A 22,673-nucleotide genomic window follows, 5' to 3' on the forward strand; every position below is an offset into this window, starting at 1 on the left:
GTGTGTGTGTGTGTGTGTGTGTGTGTGTGTGTGTGTGTGTGTGTGTGTGTGTGTGTGTGTGTGTGTGTGTGTGTGTGAGGCAGCCAAAAAACAACAAGGGTAACTGCACAGCAGCTGAGAGGTCAGTGCCACGTCTCGCACGAGATAAATAGAATGCAAAGCTCAACCAAAACAAAACCTTTAAAAAAAAACTGGATTATCTAAATCGTACATATTCAGTAGCATTAAAACGTCCATTCAAAATTCTTTGATATGCCAGTCAAAACGTTTTTAATTAGTATTAATTAGTGCTTCATTGCACAAACTGGACAGTATCACAACAGCAGCAGTGATGCCAATTAGTTGCTGTCCAGCTCATGCTTGCGAACGATCACACCATGGATTCTCATGCATCTTATGTGAAGTAAAAGGGACAAGGCCTTACCCTGAGCCCCGGGGTGTTAAAGTCAGCTAGACACTACTCTGGTTAACAATGTGAGTGTCGTATCATGGCCAATAACCATGGGGATGCCGATGTACCTAAGGATATGACAACATAGTAATGATTAGTAACTATTCCCCAGGATGATGAAAAAGGCATCAAATAAACCCATGCAGAGGATGTAAACCTGGGCGGGTCAGAGTGAACCAGATGTATTTTTACATTGAAAGACCCTTGTTTAGTACTGGCAGCCTACCTAATAGATTGCTAACGATTGTGAGGTTCCATCAACATTCAACCTGACCATTCAGGACTACAGAACATTTTCTGTTAACATTTTGACCCACTAAAACACTCAGTCACTTAAAGGCCTTAAGAAACGCCAGGTGGAACCTTTAAGCCTAATTTATACTTCATCATACGACTTCCGGTTGTATTCGGCATGCAACATCATCGTACTATGAAGTACAAATCAAGCTTTAGAATTGAAAGCTCACAAAAGTGTAGCCCTTTCAGAGACAGAGGTGGTGACTATTTTTCATTCTCACGAATAGATCGGATATTCATCTTCTATAAACTGTAAGGCAATTGCCGACAATGTGTATCATCTGTATGTCTGAGACGTTCGTGTGCAAGTGCGTGTACTGTGTGTGTGTGTGTGTGTGTGTGTGTGTGTGTGTGTGTGTGTGTGTGTGTGTGTGTGTGTGTGTGTGTGTGTGTGTGTGTGTGTGTGTGTGTGTGTGTGTGTGTGTGTGTGTTCAGTCCACTCCCAGTGCTCGGAGCTGTCTCTCGATCTCGTCGTCTGAGATGGTGGCTTGTTGTTTGGAGGAGGAGGCGGCTCCGGGGAGACTCTTTCCTGCGGCTGGGGCTCTCACCATCTGGAACGCACATGGACAACAACTCCCCATTAACACTCGTGCACCATCAAAAACCAAACAATAACAACACAAACACATTAAAGCTGTGTGCGTGTTGGAAGACTTTCAGCCCAGTTGGACCAAAATCTTGAGCCCGTTAGTGCATATTAAAGTGGACTTTTTTTTTAATAAAGAGTTTCTAAACAATCTGCTGGTGGTGGAAGGGGGGGGGTTCAGCTGCAGAGTTGGTCGAAACAGATTTTATAATGGGATGATGGATCATCCCTTTTGAGAACACTAAACTTGAAGCGAGCCGTTAAAGGGCAAGACCACTTTGGTAGAGGTTTGGGTTGTGTAGTTACCTTGCCATGATGTAACTCCAAAGGTGGACAAGAAATCAAAAATAATTGCTCCATTGATTAGAAATTGATAATTCAAAATGTGCACCTCACTGACTTACATTGTACGGTAAAACAGCTCTCAAGTCACCCTTTAAGCACATAAACGAACACAAACACAGCTGATTCAGACAATATAGACATCACCAAACTGTTTGTACTGTACTGTTTGTTTTTTTAATAAAAGAATTTAACTTCCTACTGATTTTACTATTTGAAGATCCGGATCCGGATCCGCAAATCCAGTCCAGGTTTTCTTCTTAATAAAAATAGCAAAATCAACAGGAAGTTAACATTTTTATTTAAAAAAAAATCAGTACTGGGTTTGGTGATGTTCTATATTGTCTGAATCAACTTTGTTTGCGTTTGTTTGTGCTAAAAGAGTGACTTTGAGAGCTGTTTTACCGTACAATGTAAGTCAATGAGGAGCATATTTTGAATTATCAATTTCTAATCAATGGAGCGATTATTTTTGATTTCTTGTCCACCTTTGGAGTTACATCATGGCAAGGTAACTACACAACCCAAACCTCTACCAAAGTGGTCTTGCCCTTTAAAGGTATTCTGCTGTGCTTTGTTCCTCGTACATTCCTACATTTGAGGTGAGAGTTAATACTTTGAAATGATCCTTGCACTTGTGTTAAAACAAAATTCTAAATTATTCAATAGTTTTCAAACGCTTCCAAGATTTTTCATACATGTTCAAAAATAGCAGATGTACAAGCTTGCAGTGCGGCACGAAGTGACGCACTGTGAGCTTGTACATTTGCTATTTTTGAGAACCACTGTTCTAAACTCCTGTTCTAAATCCTAAGAGTTTTCTGAAAAAAATATGTTGCTATATATATATATATATATATATATATATATATATATATATATATATATATATATATATATATATATATATATATATATATATATATATATATATATCAATCTTGTATATATATCAATCTTGCCCAAATATGGCAGGACAGCAGGACGGTAGAGCTGAGATTATGAATGAACAAAATGTGAAAAGAAGTTCACACAAAAAAATATATATTCGCAAAATGTGACAATTATTGATTTAGTGGTTTGTGAGATTAGCAGCGGACAGACACAAACATTTTGGGGACACGCATACATATGGATGAACGCTCTTCTAGGCGGTTTGCCCGTTAGGCGCCACACCGTAAACATAAAAGACAGCAAAGGAGGCATACAGTCAAACTGAGAGAAGCTGCTTGAAAGCACAATGAAGGCTTGACACGATCAATACAACAGCTTGGACATTTTGTTAAGGATTCACCTCAGCACAAGGCTTTGCAAGCAAATATCTAACATATGGTAGACTACAGTGAAAATCTCTCTTGAAGCGAAGGCTGGTACAAATTATTATTCAAACGTTTTATTATGGGTGAAATATCCCATTAACAGACGTTGGATCGTTCTGTGGAACTGTCTTTCTAGTTTATTAGCTCCTTCCCGCTGTGTGCTGGTTTATAGGAAAAGCTGTGGTCATGAAGGGGTAATAACCCATGAAGACCCCCAGGGGGAGCCAGACGCTCAGCAGATGGACAAGCTAGTGGCTGTTCCACACATACTGATAATGTGGAGATGAGCTGAAGGCCAGTCCCACCATGTGGCAGCGGATCTATGCAGAAGGCTAATCACTCATCTATCTCCTCGTGGCAGTGATTCTGGCTCTTTTTAAAAGGCAGCTGAAACTAAAGTATTTTCAAGCAGTTCAAATATGAATCAACACAGTAAAATCCTCAGTGTTCATTTATCCATGCATTCCGGGTATTATTTAAATGAATAAAACAACATTTTAACAATCTGTAAGGTATGTTAATGGTTACCAATGGTTTCCATTCTTAAATTTAGACCCTGGTGTCAGGTAGGACACCTAATGGTTGACAAGTAGTACTGCCTGAAACTCATAAGCACAGAATCTCCCCTGATCAAGCAGGGGGGATACCTTCAGAGTGGTAGAAATTTGGTCTCTTACGCAGGAGACCGGGGTTGGAATCCCGGGTAAGATTTTGGATTGCACTTTAAATGAATAAGTAGGATTTTACTGCGCATACATGTAAGGACAGAATTCCCTGTAGCTCGAAACTTTCAACGTCCACTGTTACAGTGTGAATTACATAAGTTTATTTTTAATAACGTAAATGTAAGTGTAAATGTAACTATTACTGGCCATGGTGTTAATATGTGTTCTGAACATAGGACTGGGATGAGGTGGGGACAGGCTTTTGTGTGTACAAAGGTACTGTACAAAGCAAGGAAGTAGTAAGTGTTTTAAGTTGAAATAGCCAGGCAGCCAAGAGGTGTCCTCTCTATCTCTCTCACCTTTCCTGTGACCTCGATGCCGATCTCGTCCAGCACCTGGTTGACAATGTCCTGAGATTCCTCCTCGTCACCGGACTCGTCAAATATATCATCCAGAGTGTCGTTGACTGAAGGGAGGGGACAGAACATGGAGAGGGAGGTCAATGAACAGTGAAGCAAACATATTGATTTTCTGTTACACCTTGGACTTTGGAGTGATGTAGCGGTTGGGTTTTTAAAAAATGCGGTAGAGCATCCTTCAAATCTGTGTGTGTGTGCATCCTTACTCATCTCCTCAGTCATGCCCATCTTCATGTTCTCCTTCTGGAAGTCCTGCATGGTCTTCAAGGTCTTCTGTGGATCCATCTTCTTATTTACAGCCTGCATTGTCTACGCACGCACGCACGCACGCGCACACACACACACACACACACACACACACACACACACACACACACACACACACACACACACACACACACACACACACACACACACACACACACACACACACACACACACACACACACACACACACACACACACACACACACACACACACACACACACAAAACCATATTAGACCAGCTGAATTCCCCTCATTATAATATACTGCACAATATCAATGTCCTTGGTGTTGGGAAAAACAGGAAGCCAAGAAAACAAGTGTGCACACACAAATTATGCATCTCCTTCCTTCCGGTACACAGAGTGAGGCACTGACACAAGCGTGGCCTACTTTCCCAGTTGAGCGTAAGGCAGCATGTCAGCTCTATTCCCCTCCAACAAATCGACTGTCAGAAAACCGTTCCACAACTGTCTAGACAACAACTCTATACATCTGTAAGAGAAAGACTGTGCAAGGCTCAGAAAACTAAATCTACCCACAGAAGAACGTGAGCACAAGCTGCAACATTCTTTCAAGACAACCTGTGTGTCTGAAAACACGAGTACTATTTTACATCACAATACACGCTGATGAAGGCTGTCTAAGCTGAAACGTGTACGTTGTGCTACCCAGTGAGGAAAATAAATTGAGAAAGAGGACATTGTTGTGAGCTGGCCTGTTCCACTTTTCTTTGTACTATGTTCTGGAAATGTAATTGAAGCCTCTTCATTCTGGAGTGTTGTGTGCGCTGTGAGCACTGTGATTTCTCTATTTTACATTAACAGCTTAACCAATTAAAGCGTTTTCACCTACAATGACGTGGTTAACCACTTAAACCCTATATACAGTACTTCATTAACTTAGTTGACTGGGGACTGCTTTGTACGTGGTCTGCTGCTCTTAGCCTATCTACAAGCTTAAAACACGTCGCAAGCTGGTAGATCTGCTCTTCTTTTAGGATGTCTAAATATGGGTTGAATGCGCACACACACATACACACTTTTTTAATCTCTTCATAGCTCATTAACCTGAAGCCTAATTACATATGACCTGTGGATGTAAGCTTTGTCTGTAAATTGCTGCTTTCTCATTTCCATCCCATCTCGACCACGCTTCATTAAACGGACGCCACAAGACATGATTTAACCAGCAACAGATCCCGCATGAATACATTCATCAGTGACACTGAAATATTGATATGTGGGTAAACACAGAAACTAGTTCACGCAACTCTCACCGTTTAATAGGTCAATAAAAACTGAACAAAATCTCATTTAATGGACAAGCGGTATTTCAGAAACGATATTCTCTAAATTGATATGCGTTCTAACGCACATATTTAAAAATTGCTAATAGAATTTGGAATATTATTTTACCATTACGTCTGAATTAATTTTCAGAGGGAGTCCTTTCTAACCAAGTGGTGGAGAAATGACGACAGATATATGACGTTAAGTATCATTGGACAACTAAGGCATCTTCCCCACATCAAATACTTGCATAAATCATTGACCCTGGCATCTGTAAAAAAAAAAAAAGTGACAATAGCGGATCTACAAGCTCACAGCTCGCTGTGAGCTTGTAGATCGGCTATTTTGCCTATTAGTCGTACGTGGTTATCAAAGTGTTTGTGGACACCAGACATATTAAAGTCATTATAGAGATGGGTGTTTGGTGGGGGGATCTGAAACTGCTGTTTGGTAGGACATGTATTTCTTAAACTAGGTTAGTAGGTCTGTTCTGCCCTTCAGTTACTGTGGGTTATTAGGATGTGTTGCTGAGGGAAGGGGTTCAATGACACTTTGATGTGAGACAACCACAGCCTTATTAAGAGTTGTTTTTGAATTCCTCCAGTGAGGCACGCAGGGGTAAACAGATCCATTACAGATCATTTGGATTAACACTGGAGTAAGTCGGACTAATTGGGACTCTATACGGCTACATAGTAATTGCCCTCTTTGTTAAATTAATTAGAGGCCTCTGCCCAACCAGTACGTCACCGAGTGACTCTCGCCAGACGTCAAATGACAGAGGGGGAAGGGGTTATGCACCCACCAAGTTCACAGGGGTTACATACTGCAGATGTAATGTGATTGTGAAGCGCTATTGAAATTAATTGCATTACTCTATTACAATTGACTGATAAGAGTCTGTCAAAATGAACCTGAGTTATCTGATAGGTACAGACTACAGTGCAGACTACAACATTCAAAAGGTGCTGAAAGGCTTCAGTGATTTGTTCAGAAGCACAGCAGACTAATACCATCCATGGGGTTATTGGACATCAAGTTTTCTTGGCAGCTAGCCTAAGCCTAACAATAATACGATTTTATTTTAAGCTTAAAAGGCAGATTTTTTCTTAGGTTTGCTTTTTGTGAAAAACGTTTTCAAATATAAAAACTGCATAATCTTATACACACTTTACTCTTGCTTTCATGCCATAATTTGATATAACCTTTATATCTGGGACCCCAATCTACACTGTAAAATCATCTGTGTTCATATAAGTCAGAGAGTGTACAAAATGGAACCAAATGGACCCGTTCATTCAATCCGTAAGGGTCCATTTGGATCCCATCGATCATCTAGCTAGGTACCCCCTGGGACCCCGTCACCGTCAGGGACCTCTGGGGATCCTCGGACCCCACGCTAAAGAACTAGGCGTCTAATACTGATAAATAAATAGACACTGAACCCCTCCTTCTCCGCTCACCTTGGCGGTGGTGGACATGGCTCCGGCCATCTTCATCTGGGAGTTCATGACCTTGGCCTGCGTGGACATGGAGGTGACCTTGGAGCTGACGGCGTACGTGCGGTTCTTCTGCTTCCTCAGCTGGACCAGCTGCTTGGCCAAGATCTTACACGCCTCCCTGTTCCCACTCTTAGCCATCTTCTTGATCTCCGCCTCCTAGAGGAGAAGGAGACGAGGAGCGACAGAGGCGGTGGGAGGAGATGGAAGGCAACAGATGAGGGAGGAGAAGAGATGGGCAGAGAGAGAGAGAGAGGGAGAAGAGGGGGATGGAAAGAGGGAGAAATAGCAATATGCTGTGAGTTCCTGGGTTTCTGAATCCCTGCTACACAATAAGCCCTCAGTGTTAATTTAACTGAGAGTATACAAATGGAACCAAATTGACACTTTGGTTCCATTTGTATACTCTCAAGAGTTACAAACTGATGCATTAACACTGAAGATTAGTCCAAATTATTTTACAATATAATATCTACAAACTGGTCATTAGAAACACACAAATACCGGTACATAACATGTGCTCTCGACAGATTGATAAACAAACAACTATCCACTATGCTCCCCAGAGGCTGGTGGGTTTATGCACTTGGAGAGAGTAAATAGTCATCGGGTTTAGGCTTTAGACACCTATAAATATACCCTTTTAACTTTGGTAAACATATAAAATACGCTGCTTGCCCACGGGGACTGTGTGTAGTGTATGTGTGTGTGTGTGTGTGTGTGTGTGTGTGTGTGTGTGTGTGTGTGTGTCTCCTGAGACTAGACTGCAGCTCCAGGTTACTATAAGCGAGCTAGGCCTTTGAGCACTGCTGTAAAAACCTGGTGTGTGTGTGTGTGTGTGTGTGTGTGTGTGTGTGTGTGTGTGTGTGTGTGTGTGTGTGTGTGTGTGTGTGTGTGTGTGTGTGTCTAAGCTGCAACACTTACAGGAGGTGCATGCGTTGACTTTTGAAAAAAAGCAATAACGTATTAATGTCCTGTAATCTGCACAACATACAATTGTAGTCCCCTTCCCCCACTGTGCTCTCTCTCTGTGTGTGTGTGTGTGTGTGTGTGTGTGTGTGTGTGTGCGCGCGCGCGCGCGCGCTGGGAGAGGGTAAAACCGTCATTAGCGTCTCATTGATGTTCCACTCAGCAGAAGTGCTCTTGCTGTTTACATCTTGAGCACACACACCACATACATGTACATACTCCCACACTTTAAGGGCTGAGCAGGCTCATTAAAATACAAATGTGGCGCGTGTGTACACACACACACACACACACACACACACGGCAGGTGCATCAGGCTAATGCTGAGTTTGCCCGCTAAGCAGAACAGGGGCAGCTGTAAATTTCAAACTTGTGCGAGAGAAGCATACTGTACATTGGAGACACACACGATAACTGACCCTATGCTGTCACCAGCCTATGAACACTGTGAATGTGGACCCCTGTTGATGTGAGCTTATTACAGCTTGTTTACAGCCCTGGCAGACTGCAAAGTGACTGATCATTTAGTACAGTGGTTCTAACTCAACGTTTTCATGTCAAGGACCCCCAAATTAATATGAATTTGACCCCCATTTGAACATAATTTATGACAGGGACCCCCAGAATAGAAGATTTGTCACACATTTTAAAAATAAAGAGATTTTTTCAAAAACGTCCAAAAATAGCAGATGCACAAGCTCGTGAGCTTGTAGATCAAAAATTGGGAGTGGGACCCATCGGCTCATGCATAATTGCGAGATACTGTACAAAACGTCTGATTTGTCGGTCTGGTATTTAACACTTGAGAGTGGGGAGGAGAACATGTTGAAACACGGGGAGACGGGGACTCCGAGTTAAAGAGTCGAACTCGAGTCGCTATACATGCGTATTGAGACTCGACTCGGACCTCAAAGACTCGAGACTCTGCTCGGACTCAAGGACTTGTGAACAATCTTTATTTCATGTCTTATTTGACGCAGTAATGAATGACATGCCCAACATCATTGTCCTTTCCTTGTCTTGCACAACGGAATCTCTGTGCGGCCTCAGTCTCTGCAATGTAAATATGGCGAGCACAACAGCTGCTGTCTCCGTCACGCCTCATTGTTCATAATGTTTCAATATAAAAACTTCAAAATTAAACAAACATGTTTATCTCAGTATCATCTATTTAACTTTAGTTAACTTGGCATTTGCTTATTATTTTTATATAAGATGATCGGATCATCCGTGGAAGTACATTACTTAAACGTCAGGTGTTTCATGTTGCGCTGCTGTCTCCGTCGCACCTCATTGTTTATGTGCCCAAAAGAACAGATCTATAAGCTGTCGACACGCCATGGCGCAGTGCGTTGATAGCTTGTATGTCTGTTTTTTTGGGGAGGCGACGCACGTTACGCGTCGTAAGCTATGTATCTGGGTTGATTGATGTACACTTACAGTTCTATATTATAGCCTAAGTTGGCAGTTGTCACAATGTTGTATAGCTCTGTTCGGGACCATTGCACAAAGATGGATGATGAAAAAGTTGCACTTTGCGAACGGGGACACTACTTGGACATAACAGCGTCACTTCAGAGGAAACGCAATGGAGCTACTTCAGAGATGTTTACTCACCCCTGGAAACGAGAAATTGCTTTAGCTGTAGCCATGTTACTGTATGTGACGGTCTGTGTACCGGGTCTACTACTCTACTCTGTGGCCGTATAGGAGCGTTCTCGTTACATTTTCCTTAATAAAACATATGTAGACTAACCCTGTGTGTGAGCCTTGCCTACCGCAGTTGAGCTGCGCTTATTAAGACACAAAGGAAAGGAGCCTAAATGAATTTAGCCTACTATTCTGATAAACATTCATTCTGTGCATTTTTCATTTCGGGTTGCGTATGTGGATAGGCAACATCGTATACACAAATAATTAAATACATTTTTAAAAATATATTTTTTTTAAGAGACTCGTGACTCGACTCGGACTCGAGCTCAGAGACTCGTGGGCATCTCTGCTTGTCACACATTCTCTGTCCCCTGTGTGCCTTTCCTTGCCAGGGTGCATTTTAGTGCAGGCCACACAGTACACAGTGGGTGGCTGAGAGTCATGATTATGTTAAATTGCAATATTCGTAATTTAAATTTCTTAGAAAAAAGGATCTATTCAACAACAAAGCTTTAAAAAGAAAGAAAAAAGGCTTGACTAATTACCGGAAAGCATTAATGAGCAGCAAAAAAAAAAAAAAGAAGATTCCCCGGGGAGGTAATTATGCACTATGTGATATTTACTTAATACAACAGAGAGATGAGAGGAGAACACAGGGAACTTCTTTTCATCTTTCAGCAAGGGGAAATGTTCTATTCTTCCCTTCACACAGCCTCACACTTACAATGAATGTGCGAGAGAGAGAGAGCGCACGCTCTCGCCTTAAGCTAACCTGCTTGACCAATCCAGTCCTTTGTTTTTACATTCACCAGCCAATCTGGTTTAATCACAATTAACAGGAAGGTTCTGTGTGTGTGTGTGTGTGTGTGTGTGTGTGTGTGTGTGTGTGTGTGTGTGTGTGTGTGTGTGTGTGTGTGTGTGTGTGTGTGTGTGTGTGTGTGTGTGTGTGTGTGTGTGTGTGTCTATATGAAGCATTAGCCTATAGGTATCCATACAGTATTGATGCAATATGTAGAAATCTACACAGTAAGTGTACACTCCATTGTATAGAATTGACTTACTTAGATACTTTACTTACTCTATGGTGTGTGTGTGTGTGTGTGTGTGTGTGTGTGTGTGTGTGTGTGTGTGTGTGTGTGTGTGTGTGTGTGTGTGTGTGTGTGTGTGTGTGTGTGTCTCTCTCTCACCATTTGTTTCTCTTGTTTCTCCAGTGCGGCTCTGTCTCTGGTGATCTGTCTCTGTGTGCCTCGCAGCTCCTTCGACTGCTCCTTGATAATGTCTTCCACAGAGAACAAGAAAACACAATCAAAACAGAGAAAATAAATCCGCTCACAACTTTTTACAGTCTTAAACTCAATTTAAACAGTCATACGACGATGCCACCTGCATACAAGAACATACCTTCAAGCTAACAATGCATCGTATCACAACAAGGCGTTGTTAGCTTGAAGATATCGTGATGTCGGCACTATCATGCGATGGAAAAAACAGGCACACCACACAATGTGACAAAGACATTTACAGCAGCTATTAGCTACAGTAAGCTAACATTTTCCACATTAACATGTATGGCACCAGTTACAGAAGTCTATGAATAGTCCCGTTAAACTAAAGCAACCAGCCACACAGCACTCCAGTCCACTCCACACTGTGCCACCTGCTTAGCCACCCTGCCCAAATTTGAGCTCTTTAACGGCTGTATGAGGAGAGAACAGTTCAACTACACAGTCAAATCCTCACTCAACCATGTCAAAAAACATATTTTTCAGTTTCACACACAGGGATAAATGAACTGTATCAGACAAAGAGTGGCAGCACAGCATTCCTCATTCACACTGCTGCAGTGGAATCTAAAACCATCTATTCACAGCCTATTAGTCAACGCGGCTGTATGCGTGCAATTGTGGTGTGGGTGGGTGTGTGTGTTGAATGAATACCATGGAATCATCTGCTGCTGCACAGTGAGAAGACATTGAGGATGCTGGTGGCTGTTAAAGCACTTACACAACTCCCACTGATATTCATTCATTACAATTGAACAACCCACACATAGAATCCAGCTTCTTCAAAAAAAAAATCTTTTAAAATAAAAATCTCTTTTACAAGAGAGCGTCCAGCAGCAGCACGTTAAAAACGTGTGACTGCAGACAATATTACTACTAATGCCTAAAACATTTTGCAAACAAAAAAAAGATATTTGATTAAAAAAGGAGGCATAACCCAGTCCTTTTCCATGGTACATTTAGCATACAAACTAATACATGGGTGTGGGTGTAATAAATGGACATGAGACTTGAGATAATGCATGTCCCAAAGTCACACATTCAACCGTGGTTTATGAGCAGATACCCAAGAAATCAGTCGCACAGACACACGCACGCACGCATACCCTATTCGAAGTGTGTCACATCTAAGTTGTAGGAGTGGTGCCATAGCCCCAGCCCCACCCTTCACACACCCTCAGGAGCTCAACAGTGGCAATAGAAAGCACCACAGCAGACATATTACCATACACTGATATTACCGACTAACCCCCACTCAGACTCCCTAAAAGCTGTGAATTGAGTTCCCAGTCAGACCTTGCAAAACACAGCCCTAAAGAAGTTAAATTTAGCTGCATCAAACAAACTAGAAAAGGTCAAGATATTCTCTTGGAGGTAAAAGGGGGGGGGGAATAAAAAAGTCCAATTGCTAATTAAATTTAAAGAACCATGATTGGCAGTAAATATTATGAATTGGCAGCAAATAAGGTCACAATGAGGGGAAAACAGTGCATAAAACTACATGTAAAACTATTGAAAAGTGAATGAACTGCTGTGCAACAGACACAACCTGCACTAACATTATTCCCATGATGATGAGCTCCTGTAATAATTAGAAATGAAGAAAACTATAAATAAAAACTATACTATAAATAACTACTAAACTGTGAAAGAAATCCATTCTGTGTGTGTTGTATCAAACTCGGCCAAACTCCAAAGAGTCTTGGGAGTCGAGACACTTGTGATAGCGAAACGTGCGTGCATATGCACGCACAACGCACAAGGTGACGTGCCGACCACGTCTCGAAGTGGGAGGGATACTATCCTACAAATACGCGTGTGATCTCAGAAGCCGCACGCCAAACGACGCCAACCGGATTACACCACACACACACACACACCACACCCAACCTGGGCAACCCCTGCCGCGCTACGCCCGGAGAGCAAAAAAAGAGGAGTGAGGAATAACTGGACATTAACTGTGAACAACTTCGCTCAGAGTTAAAAGGTAACAACTCACAAGTAAGTACCTGTCTGCCTGTTCAGCCCTAAGTGAATCCAGTATGGAGATGGGTTTGATGATGGGGAGGGGGGACGAGGCAGAATATGCATTTGGGTAAAACCTTGACAGATTTGGTTTCACCGATACATAGCTGAAGGATGAGAGCCACTGGACTTGATATTATCCATTCATAGAACTTTGGATCCGGGGGCAAAAATATTTTAAATCTGACATCGGTCTTTTAATCTCGTCCCTAATGTTGACCTAATGAGTGTTTGAGACAGAATAATTGATCCATAGTTCATTTTAATAACAGATAGTCTTATTATGCCTTTCGACCTTGTAAGGTTGAAGACCTAGCCTGGAGAGAAATATAGAAATTGTTTTATTAACAGGCTTGTAAGAGAATTTTGACGGGACTGTACATTATTCGGGGCAATATTAGCATATTCAGTCTATTTTTTTTCTTTTACTGCAGTACTTTTTTAAATTCAGTTATTTTTAAGACAGAAAGACACACACACACACACACACACACACACACACACACACACACACATGTTTTTTTTTATCATAACCAGTAGATCACAACACGGCTTGTAGATCTACTATTTTAATTATTATTAAAAAATTGTGAAAGACAAAATTGATGATTTTCATAATGATTATTTGTATTTAAATCAATTATGAATTTTCTTTTCGATTAAAGGAGGAGTTCACCCACAAAATGACTTATTTTCTATCAATTGCACACCCCATGAAGCCTTGAATTCATGGATTTATTTTTGTTTTTGTGGCATTCCTAAGCCAATAATTTGATGACCGGGTGTGTATCCGGTAGGAGACACAAATAATCTACTTTGTGTCTCCTACCGGATACATTAGCCGGTAGGAGACGGTCATCAAATTATTGGCTTAGGAATGCCACAAAAACTAAAAGTGTGCAATTGATGGAAAATAAGTCATTTTTTGGGTGAACTACTCCTTTAAATCCATTAGTTCGGCTGTTGCATCCCTAGTAAAACCTAAGGAATGTTAAGCTATAAGATATCAATGTGCTCGGCGAGCAAGGAGATAAGTGGAGAATGTCATAGGGATGTATGGACAATGGTAGTCAGTTTGTTAAGAAATTAGTTAATTTCTTTGTTTAGAAATTAATAATGATATCTCTTAATGCCTAAGCTGTTGTCATATATCTTCATTTTCTCTTCATAACTACAGTATATACATCCAGGGTGGAAATTCACCAGCCAAATTCTCAGGTTCTGACAGTAGCTGGTAAAGTTTGTCTACCCCACACTCCCCAAACAGCCACGCCGTCTGAGAATCCACACACACACACACACACACACACACACACACACACACACACACACACACACACACACACACACAAACACATATTGCATGCAAATCTAAAATCTGTCTTGAGAGATTATGTTGTCACTGTCTTCTCGATGAATTGAAAACACAGGACAACACTGGAAACACAAGCCCTTAGGACTGTTTGTGTTATCCTTCCTTTTAGCATTATATTGTATAATTATTGTACCTCTATACTATTTTGCAAACTGTTAATACAGTATTCAATCAATCAAAAAGGTTCAAACGTTCTGTCATTGTATTCTATTATGTTAGCAACAGTGCAATAAGTGGCTGGAAAAGTCTGCAATTTATCAGCCACTTGCCAGTGTGGACAAAAAGTCCAGTTTTTCCTGTTCTGTTCGTATTTCTTCCTTTTATGTTAAACTCATTAAGTTTAAATTGGTTTAAATTCAAATTACTGTAACTGTACATTTTCATATTCCCTTTAGAACAACTAATTATAGTATAATGTTCATAATATTCATGGGGGTGGTAAAGGTTCCAAGATATACAGTAGCTTTGCTATACTGTAACTACTGTACAGCCTCTTCCTACTTCCTACCTAACATTTACACTATGTTACATGATAAGAAGATTAATTTTGGCATATCTATTCTATTCACTGTATAATCCAGCAAACTACCAAAAATAACCACGTTTATTTTTCAACAAGTAAGCTATTTTGACTGTATGGCTATCTTTACGAAGCTCACAGTGGTGGCATTTTAACAGACGACAACGCATGATTTGCGTTTTTCAAACTGAACAGAGAAACAAACAGGTAGAACTGGATGTTTGACACACAGCCGGTGCTAAAAACAAGTTAGCTAGCTTTGTTGCTCACAAACTTACCGTCGACCGTCTTCTTCTTGAACAGAGACGCCATGGCGGTAATAAAACGTTTCTAAACAAGAATAAATTCAAAAACGATCTAACTAATACTGTATATTACACTAAATAAACTTAATAGTCCTAATAATAATAACGGCTCTGACCGCCGTGCTCTTCTTCACATTAGTGTGTTATTGGTTTCCTGGTTGTCAGTGTGTGTTCAGTTCCTCCTCCACTGTTTCACATGACTTCCCCTGACTCACTGCTGCCGCTCTGACGTCACCGCATCCTGCAGTTCTTCAGCAGACCTCCGTGAGGCACTGGGGTGCAGTGTCCCGTCTCTGCTGCTCGCAGATTATAATAAGGGCAAGAACAGAACAGCCGTCAGAAGGAGCACTGAGCAGCAGCACAGCCAAACATATATGTATCATTTGGTCTCGTTTCTGTTATAACTAAATAAATGAATGAAAACTACATAAAATTAAGTGGCACTGATAGAATGGCATAGAATTGCTCCTTGCTTTGGCTCTGAGAACTTGACCGAATGTTAAATCTTTCTTCTTCCCTTCTGTCTTTCTGTGCCAATTGTCTCTCCATCTGTCTGTCTGTCTGTCTGTCTGTCTGTCTGTCTGTCTGTCTGTCTGTCTGTCTGTCTGTCTGTCTGTCTGTCTCTCTCTCTCTCTCTCTCTCTCTCTCTCTCTCTCTCTCTCTCTCTCTCTCTCTCTCTGTGTCTCTCTCTGTCTCTTTCTCTCTGTCCCTCTCTGTCCCTCTCTCTGTCCCTCTCTCTGTCCCTCTCTCTGTCCCTCTGTCTCTCTGTCTCCCTGTCTCCCTGTCTCTCTGTCTCTCTGTCTCTCTGTCTCCCTGTCTCCCTGTCTCTCCTACCTCTCTTATCCATTGGACATCTGTGTATATAGTCTGATACATCTGTGGCTCTGGCAGCTACAGTAATATGACTGAGAGTGTTGACAAGATCCTATGAGAATGTAAAGTATCATAAAGCTATCCACAGAGGGAGTTACTGCCCATAAAATTAGGCCCCCGCGGCTTTACATTCTGTCATAAATTCTTTTCTTTTCTCATTTTCTCTCCCTCGGTTTTTGTAGTCGGCTGCCGTCTATCCCAAGAGGTCAGTGCCTCGACACGTTGTCAGTATCATATTCATAGATTTTTTTTCTTCTGCCCCATATTGATGCTGAGAGCCACTTCAAGAGGGGTGCGAACACTTGAACCATAACCAACTCAATTCGGTGAAAATGCCTCCCTTTCCCCCCACTGATGATTTCAAGGGGACACACAAGACAAGAGGGTGGTGGGGGTGGGGTACTTGTGTGGTGAGTTTCGCCCCGTACTAAAGAATGTTGCCAAGTTTTAGCTCGAGCAGATCGAGGAGAGAGGGGTGACTTTGAGAGAGGAAGAGGATGAGTAGCCCTCAGCTCTATTTTGCTGTCTCTGAGGTGTGTGTGTGTGTGTGTGTGTGTGTGTGTGTGTGTGTGTGTGTGTGTGTGTGTGTGTGTGTGTGCGTGTGCGTGTGCGTGTGTGTGTGTGTGCGCGTGTGTGCACGCGTGTGTGCGTGTGTGTGTGCGTGTGTGTGTGTGTGTGTGTGTGTGTGTGTGTGTGTGTGTGTGTGTGTGTGTGTGTGTCATCCTGAGGCGTTGTTCTTGTTAAGGTTATTAGGGAAGATGTTTGGCTCTAATCAGCGGAGGACTGCTGGGACCATCGCTAAACGGCCTCATCACTGAGAAAGCCCCATCGGTGATAAATCTACCCCCGAGCACTCATGGGGGCCCCGCCTCAACCCGACTTGGCCCGGTCTCTACTAGAGCCAATACTCTACTTTCAGTTTGAAAGTGGAGTATTAGAAATGTGTTTCTTACAAAATAAGTGATACAGTGAAGGGTAAATCTGTTACAGAGAATTATTGTGGTGGATCTGTTGTAAAAGAAAATGTAGCCTATGTCTATACTCTTCTCTTCCCTTTCTTCCTTTATTCTTTTTCTCTTTCTTGACAATCTTTAATAGTTAATGGTAAAACATCCAAGGATACCCATCCATCCCAGCTTCTACAGGTTAAGTGTCCTGCATGGAGCATACAAGCCAAAAGAGTAATGGGGGTTGACACATCCCACACACGCAGCAAGCTTTTAGTTCATTCGTTCGTTTGTTTTAATCGTTCACACTTTCTCATTCTTTCTTTCTTTCTTTCTTCTCTTTAATAGTCTATTTTCCCCCTCTTGTTCCATGTCATCACTTTTTCCTCTTCCCTCTATCCAGCCATTTTGCCACCTCTCGCTGTGATCTTGCCTGGGGCGAGCAGACGTTTAATGTTAACGCGCTAACTACAGCGCGTATAGACACACAGTGGAGAGGCACGCTCAAGTGTGAAATGAGATCTCTATACAATCAGTGGGAGATGCAGCTATAAAGCGGCTCAAGGTTTTAGCTTTAAGGTGTCAGCTCACATGATAGCACAAATTCCTCCACAGATGACTGTATTTTGTGTAACATGGGTTCCCTTCTCCTCCTCCTCCTTACAGATCAACCACTCGTGCAGGCTACATCAAGGCATCAAGGAGGATGAGAGCCGGCGGGGCCAAATCCTTGGATATCATAATCTTCTGGATATGTATTATTTATCCAGCTTTATGATTTCACACCAGCGAACAACGAGGTGTGCATGTTTTACAAGCTGTAGGACATGACTGCCATAACCTATGTTTATTCTAGTGTAAATCTTGATTTGCGATATGAAGGGAGTGTCATTGTGTGCCTTGCCTGTGATGTAGTCCCTGGCAATAATGTAGCAGTGATGGGGGATCTGACATGTAACAAGGCTAAGTTACGTCCGTATGCAAACATGGATGGACGCGGAGTCCGGGACGTGGTGATGATGGCCAGCGTGGGATTTCAACGGCCCTTCTCCTCTCTGATGGATGGATGCCTCACTGCTACACAGATGGAGAGAGCGAGAGCGAGAGGGGGGAGGGGGGCAGAGGTGGGAAAAGAGGATATACAGTATATGCCAGAGGGGAAAAGACAGGGAAGGGAACAGGGTGAAAGTCACAGAGGAGAAATGAAAGGAAAGACACAAAACAATAAGTAAAAGAACGAAAACATAAAAACCAAAGAAAAGATAAGAGATCAGGCAGGGGGAAATACTACCCATCATAAACAGACCAAAAGTAGATCATGATGGAGAGAGGGATGCAGATCAAAGCAGAGAGAAAACAGACTTTTATGAAAGACGGCAGGGGGCCAGAGAGAAAGGGAAGAGACAGAAGGTGGCGAGAAGGAGAAGCATAGGGAGTGATGGAGCAGCATGGGGACGGTAGAGGACATGGACTGGGGGATATGGTGGCGGGTGAGCTAATAAATCGACTGAGTGACTCCGCTCTCTCTGCCTGTGGGAAGAATCTGCTCGCGCTCACCGGCGCAGTACAGCATAGGGGAATTGTTGATAATGAGAGATTATTGCCCCCGTAGTGTCTGCTCATCATCACCACCAGGCACCCCCCAACCTCCCCCCGAGCAGACGGTCGGTCGAACACACACACACACACACACACGCACACGCACACGCACACGCACACGCACACGCACACGCACACGCACACACACACACACACACACACACACACACACACACACACACACACACACACACACACACATCATACTTTAAGTGCACACAGGCGCCACACATCATGCATACGATACCAAGATGTAAGAATGTTTGTGTTGCTACAGTGTACTACAAATTCCAAGAAATTAAAAATAACAACTGCTGTCTTTACGGATGTCTCTGCTGATGATTGTGTGAATAAGGTGAATGAAGGTAAAACACCGATTCTTTATCATTTTATTATTCCGAGTTCCAAGGGTATCAATACTGAGTGTTAAACACAAACACACACGCACGCACGCACGCACGGGCGCGCACGCACGCACGCACAACACACACACACACACACACACACACACACACACACACACACACACACACACACACACACACACACACACACACACACACACACACACACACACACACACACACACACACCACAACTACATGACATATCTGCGGTTCCCGTTTGCCTGAGGAAGCCAATCTGTCTGAGTGTATATCCTACATGTGTCAAGCAAGAGCCCCCCCCCTTTTCCTTGCTTCTCCAGAACATAGAGGCCACTCTGCCCTGGGGCCTGTCTGTGACCAGAAGAACTGGGCTACTCCCAGCAGGGGCCCGGCCACGGGCATATCATTAGCATGGCGGAATTAGAGTCATTACAACTGGAAGGGCAATGGAGGACGAGTCCTTCGGTCCACAGAGGAAAAAGGTGGTGGTGGGTGGGGGGGGGCTGGTCCTGCAGTCAGAAGTGGAAGGGAGCAGAGGGGATGTATAGAACACAGAGAGATATACGGGGAAACACACATAGACAGACATGCATGCTGATGGACTGTATGCATGCATGTGCTTACTGTACAGTATACAGTGAATGTGTGTCGCTTACTTGCACACATAAACGCTTTATATGGGTCAGATACACTCAGACAGGCAAAGATATGGCAGAGAGCTTTAGTTCCTTAAAATGCTCGCATACTTCAATCGTTTGACTGCCTTGTTCTGCCACTCTGTATTATTACTCTGTCTAGACAGCATTATGCTATCTCTCATTGTTGGCACACTGCAGAATCCTGTGTGTTGACTTAACTCTGAGAATGTTTCTACACTCTCACAGTTAAATAAAAAATGAGGATTCAATAATGAGGATTATTGTAGGACTATAAAAAACTAAAAGTGTGCTTGCTCTGAATTCAACGTACAGTATGATACAGAGTAACATGAAATGGTGCCGAAAATGTAAACTAACATTTCACACACGTTATGTTGATTAAATTAGTTTATTTTATTCATAACGCAAAAACAACCATGTTGATCAAAGTGCTGTAGAGCATGTGATGTAGAAAAGCATGGACACTCCTGTGGACATGGCACTGCATTATTTTAGGTGCTGCCAATTTCATATTTAAGTATCAATTTTAAACCGTGTCCAACTTTTGTTTCTAGAGGGCCATTTCCATCCAATTTGACCTTTCCAGGGAACAAGCCACGTCTGTTCCGATGTGGGTGCCGTCATCAAAATGACCCTGTCTTTGAGCCTCCATCATCTCATTAACTTCCATTCAGCTATTGGTTGGTTTCCATTATCTTTGCACATGCAGCATGCTTAGTTAGGAATGGAGTAGTGTTTAAGTAATTATCTGCTGTTCAAGAAAGGCCAGGCCTGGCGAGTCCTTGACTGGTCACTTTGTTAACAACACCCTCCATCACACACACATACACACACCACACGCATGCACGCACGCACGCAAGCACGCACGCACACATACACACACACACACACACACACACACATTCACACACACACACACACACACACACACACACACACACACACACACACACACACACACACACACACACACACACACACACACACACACACACACACACACACACACACACACACACACACACACACACACACACACACACACACACACACACACACACACACACACACACTGCACTGAAGGGAGTACTTTCTTTTGTCTGGTCTATGCAATTAAAAGTCCCATTTTCATTTACAAAATGAGAGCGGTATTGGTTAAAGACAATTAAAATTGCGATTATGTGAGATTACCCTGATAAAGAAGACGAGGACGGCTGCCTCTTTTGTTACTTGGGTGCTTCTTTTGTAAAAAAGCCATTTTTGTGGCTTAACACAGAAATTCCATTTTTGTGTTTAAACTATTAATGGCCGTGTGATGTCCTCATTAATGGAGTGCTACAGCACATTAGTGAGGTGCTACAACACATTATAGACAGGAGGGATTTCAGAAAAAAGGCCTTCTATAAGGAGGTTAGAGGCATTTGGGGGTAAAAGTTGGGAACAAGGCCATTTTACATAATTCAAGGGTGCTGAATCAGAAAAACACGGTTCCCAAGCAAAATTCTTAGTGCTTAACCTCCTAATTTGCATATCAAAATGGCTGCCGATTTTGAAGTATTTCTTAAATAACTCTATAACAAAGCAATCAAATCTGACAAATAAAGTGTATATATTTATATTCTGAGGGTCAGACAATGTGTGGAAGGTATTTATAATGTAATATATGTAAATAAATGTAAATAATGTAAATAAATATGCAAATTAGAGGCCACTATTACAGAAAACGGTTTCATACTTAAAGTGATTCATCCGCATCCCCCTTATTTTATTTTATTTCTACTTATCTGTATTTTTACCATCCTTAAGACATCTAAAATACATATTTAGATCATGGAAAAATCCTGGTACATTTGGCCCCTGATGACCAAAAAATAAATTGCCCCCATGTATAACTCACCCCCAGAATGAGTTAGAGCCACAGAACTGGTACTGATAACTGAACACAAACTACTTTCAACACAACTATATAGAGTGGGATGGGGATGGCTATAGGTACACTTAGACGGCCAACAGGGACTAGCTGAAATGTATTAAGCCCCGCCCCTCTGTGTTCCTATTGGCTGGGCTTTAAACAGCCATAACTCCAATTCCCAGCATCGAAAACCTATGAAACTTCCTAGATGCGCTTAGACGGCCAACAGGGAAAGGCTGAAATTGTTTAAGCTATGTAGCCTAACTTTTCAGTTGATTGCCATACAGGCTTGTGTCCCCCCCCACCCCCGATGGGCCCTGCCTAGTACAGCCTAGTCCAGCCTATTACTGCCTAGTCCTAGGACTAGGCTAGACCTGGGTGTACTAGGCTTTACTGTACTAGACTCTGCTGGGCTCTAATAGTCTGTTTTCAGCTCTAGCAGGCTTTGCTAGGCTGTACTTGGCTTTATTAGGCTATAGAAGGCAGTACTTTACTTTGGCCTACACATGTTCATGCAAAACTATTGGTGGTGCACACACAAACTATTGCCCGTGTACACAGTGGTTAATCCCAATGGTCTGAGTATCTACAGGGCTGACAAGGGACTAGCACAGCCTAGTTCAACCTAATAGAGCCTAGTACAACCTAGTCTTAACTAGTCCAGTCTGTTCCATGCTAGTATAGCCTATATCGCCGTCCCCTAGTCTGTTCCATCAAAAGGCTGGACTAGGCTAGACCTGGGTGTACTAGGCTTTGATGTTGTAGTCTCTACTGGTCTCTAATAGACTGTTTTAAATTCCAGTAGGCTGTGCTGGTCTGTACAATGCTATATTAGGCTGTACAAGGCAGATCTGTACTATGGTCTACAAAGGTTCATGCAAAACTATTGATCGTGCACACACAAGCTATTGCCCGTGTTCACAGTGGTTAGTCCCAATGGTCTGAGTATCTACAGGGCTGACAAGAGCCTAGCACAGCCTAATAGAGCCTAGTATAGTCTAGTACATCCTAATCTATCCTAGTCCAGCCTTA

At 42.4% G+C, this 22,673-nt stretch overlaps 1 protein-coding gene across 1 annotated transcript; it reads right to left on the minus strand.

The window, feature by feature from the left end:
• Window positions 1–15,442, minus strand: chmp2ba (charged multivesicular body protein 2Ba). Its single transcript, XM_084083778.1, has 6 exons — window positions 15,239–15,442; window positions 10,945–11,036; window positions 7,100–7,294; window positions 4,286–4,388; window positions 4,020–4,126; window positions 1–1,299 (listed from the first exon to the last, which is right to left on the minus strand). The coding sequence occupies exons 1-6, from the start codon at window positions 15,270–15,272 to the stop codon at window positions 1,180–1,182; spliced, it is 651 nt and encodes a 216-aa protein (XP_083939904.1). The 5' UTR covers window positions 15,273–15,442; the 3' UTR covers window positions 1–1,179.
• Window positions 15,443–22,673: the final 7,231 nt, after the last annotated feature.

The sequence above is a fragment of the Gymnoscopelus microlampas genome (assembly GCF_963454915.1).
Source record: "Gymnoscopelus microlampas genome assembly, chromosome: 17".
Taxonomy (NCBI): Eukaryota; Metazoa; Chordata; class Actinopteri; order Myctophiformes; family Myctophidae; genus Gymnoscopelus; species Gymnoscopelus microlampas.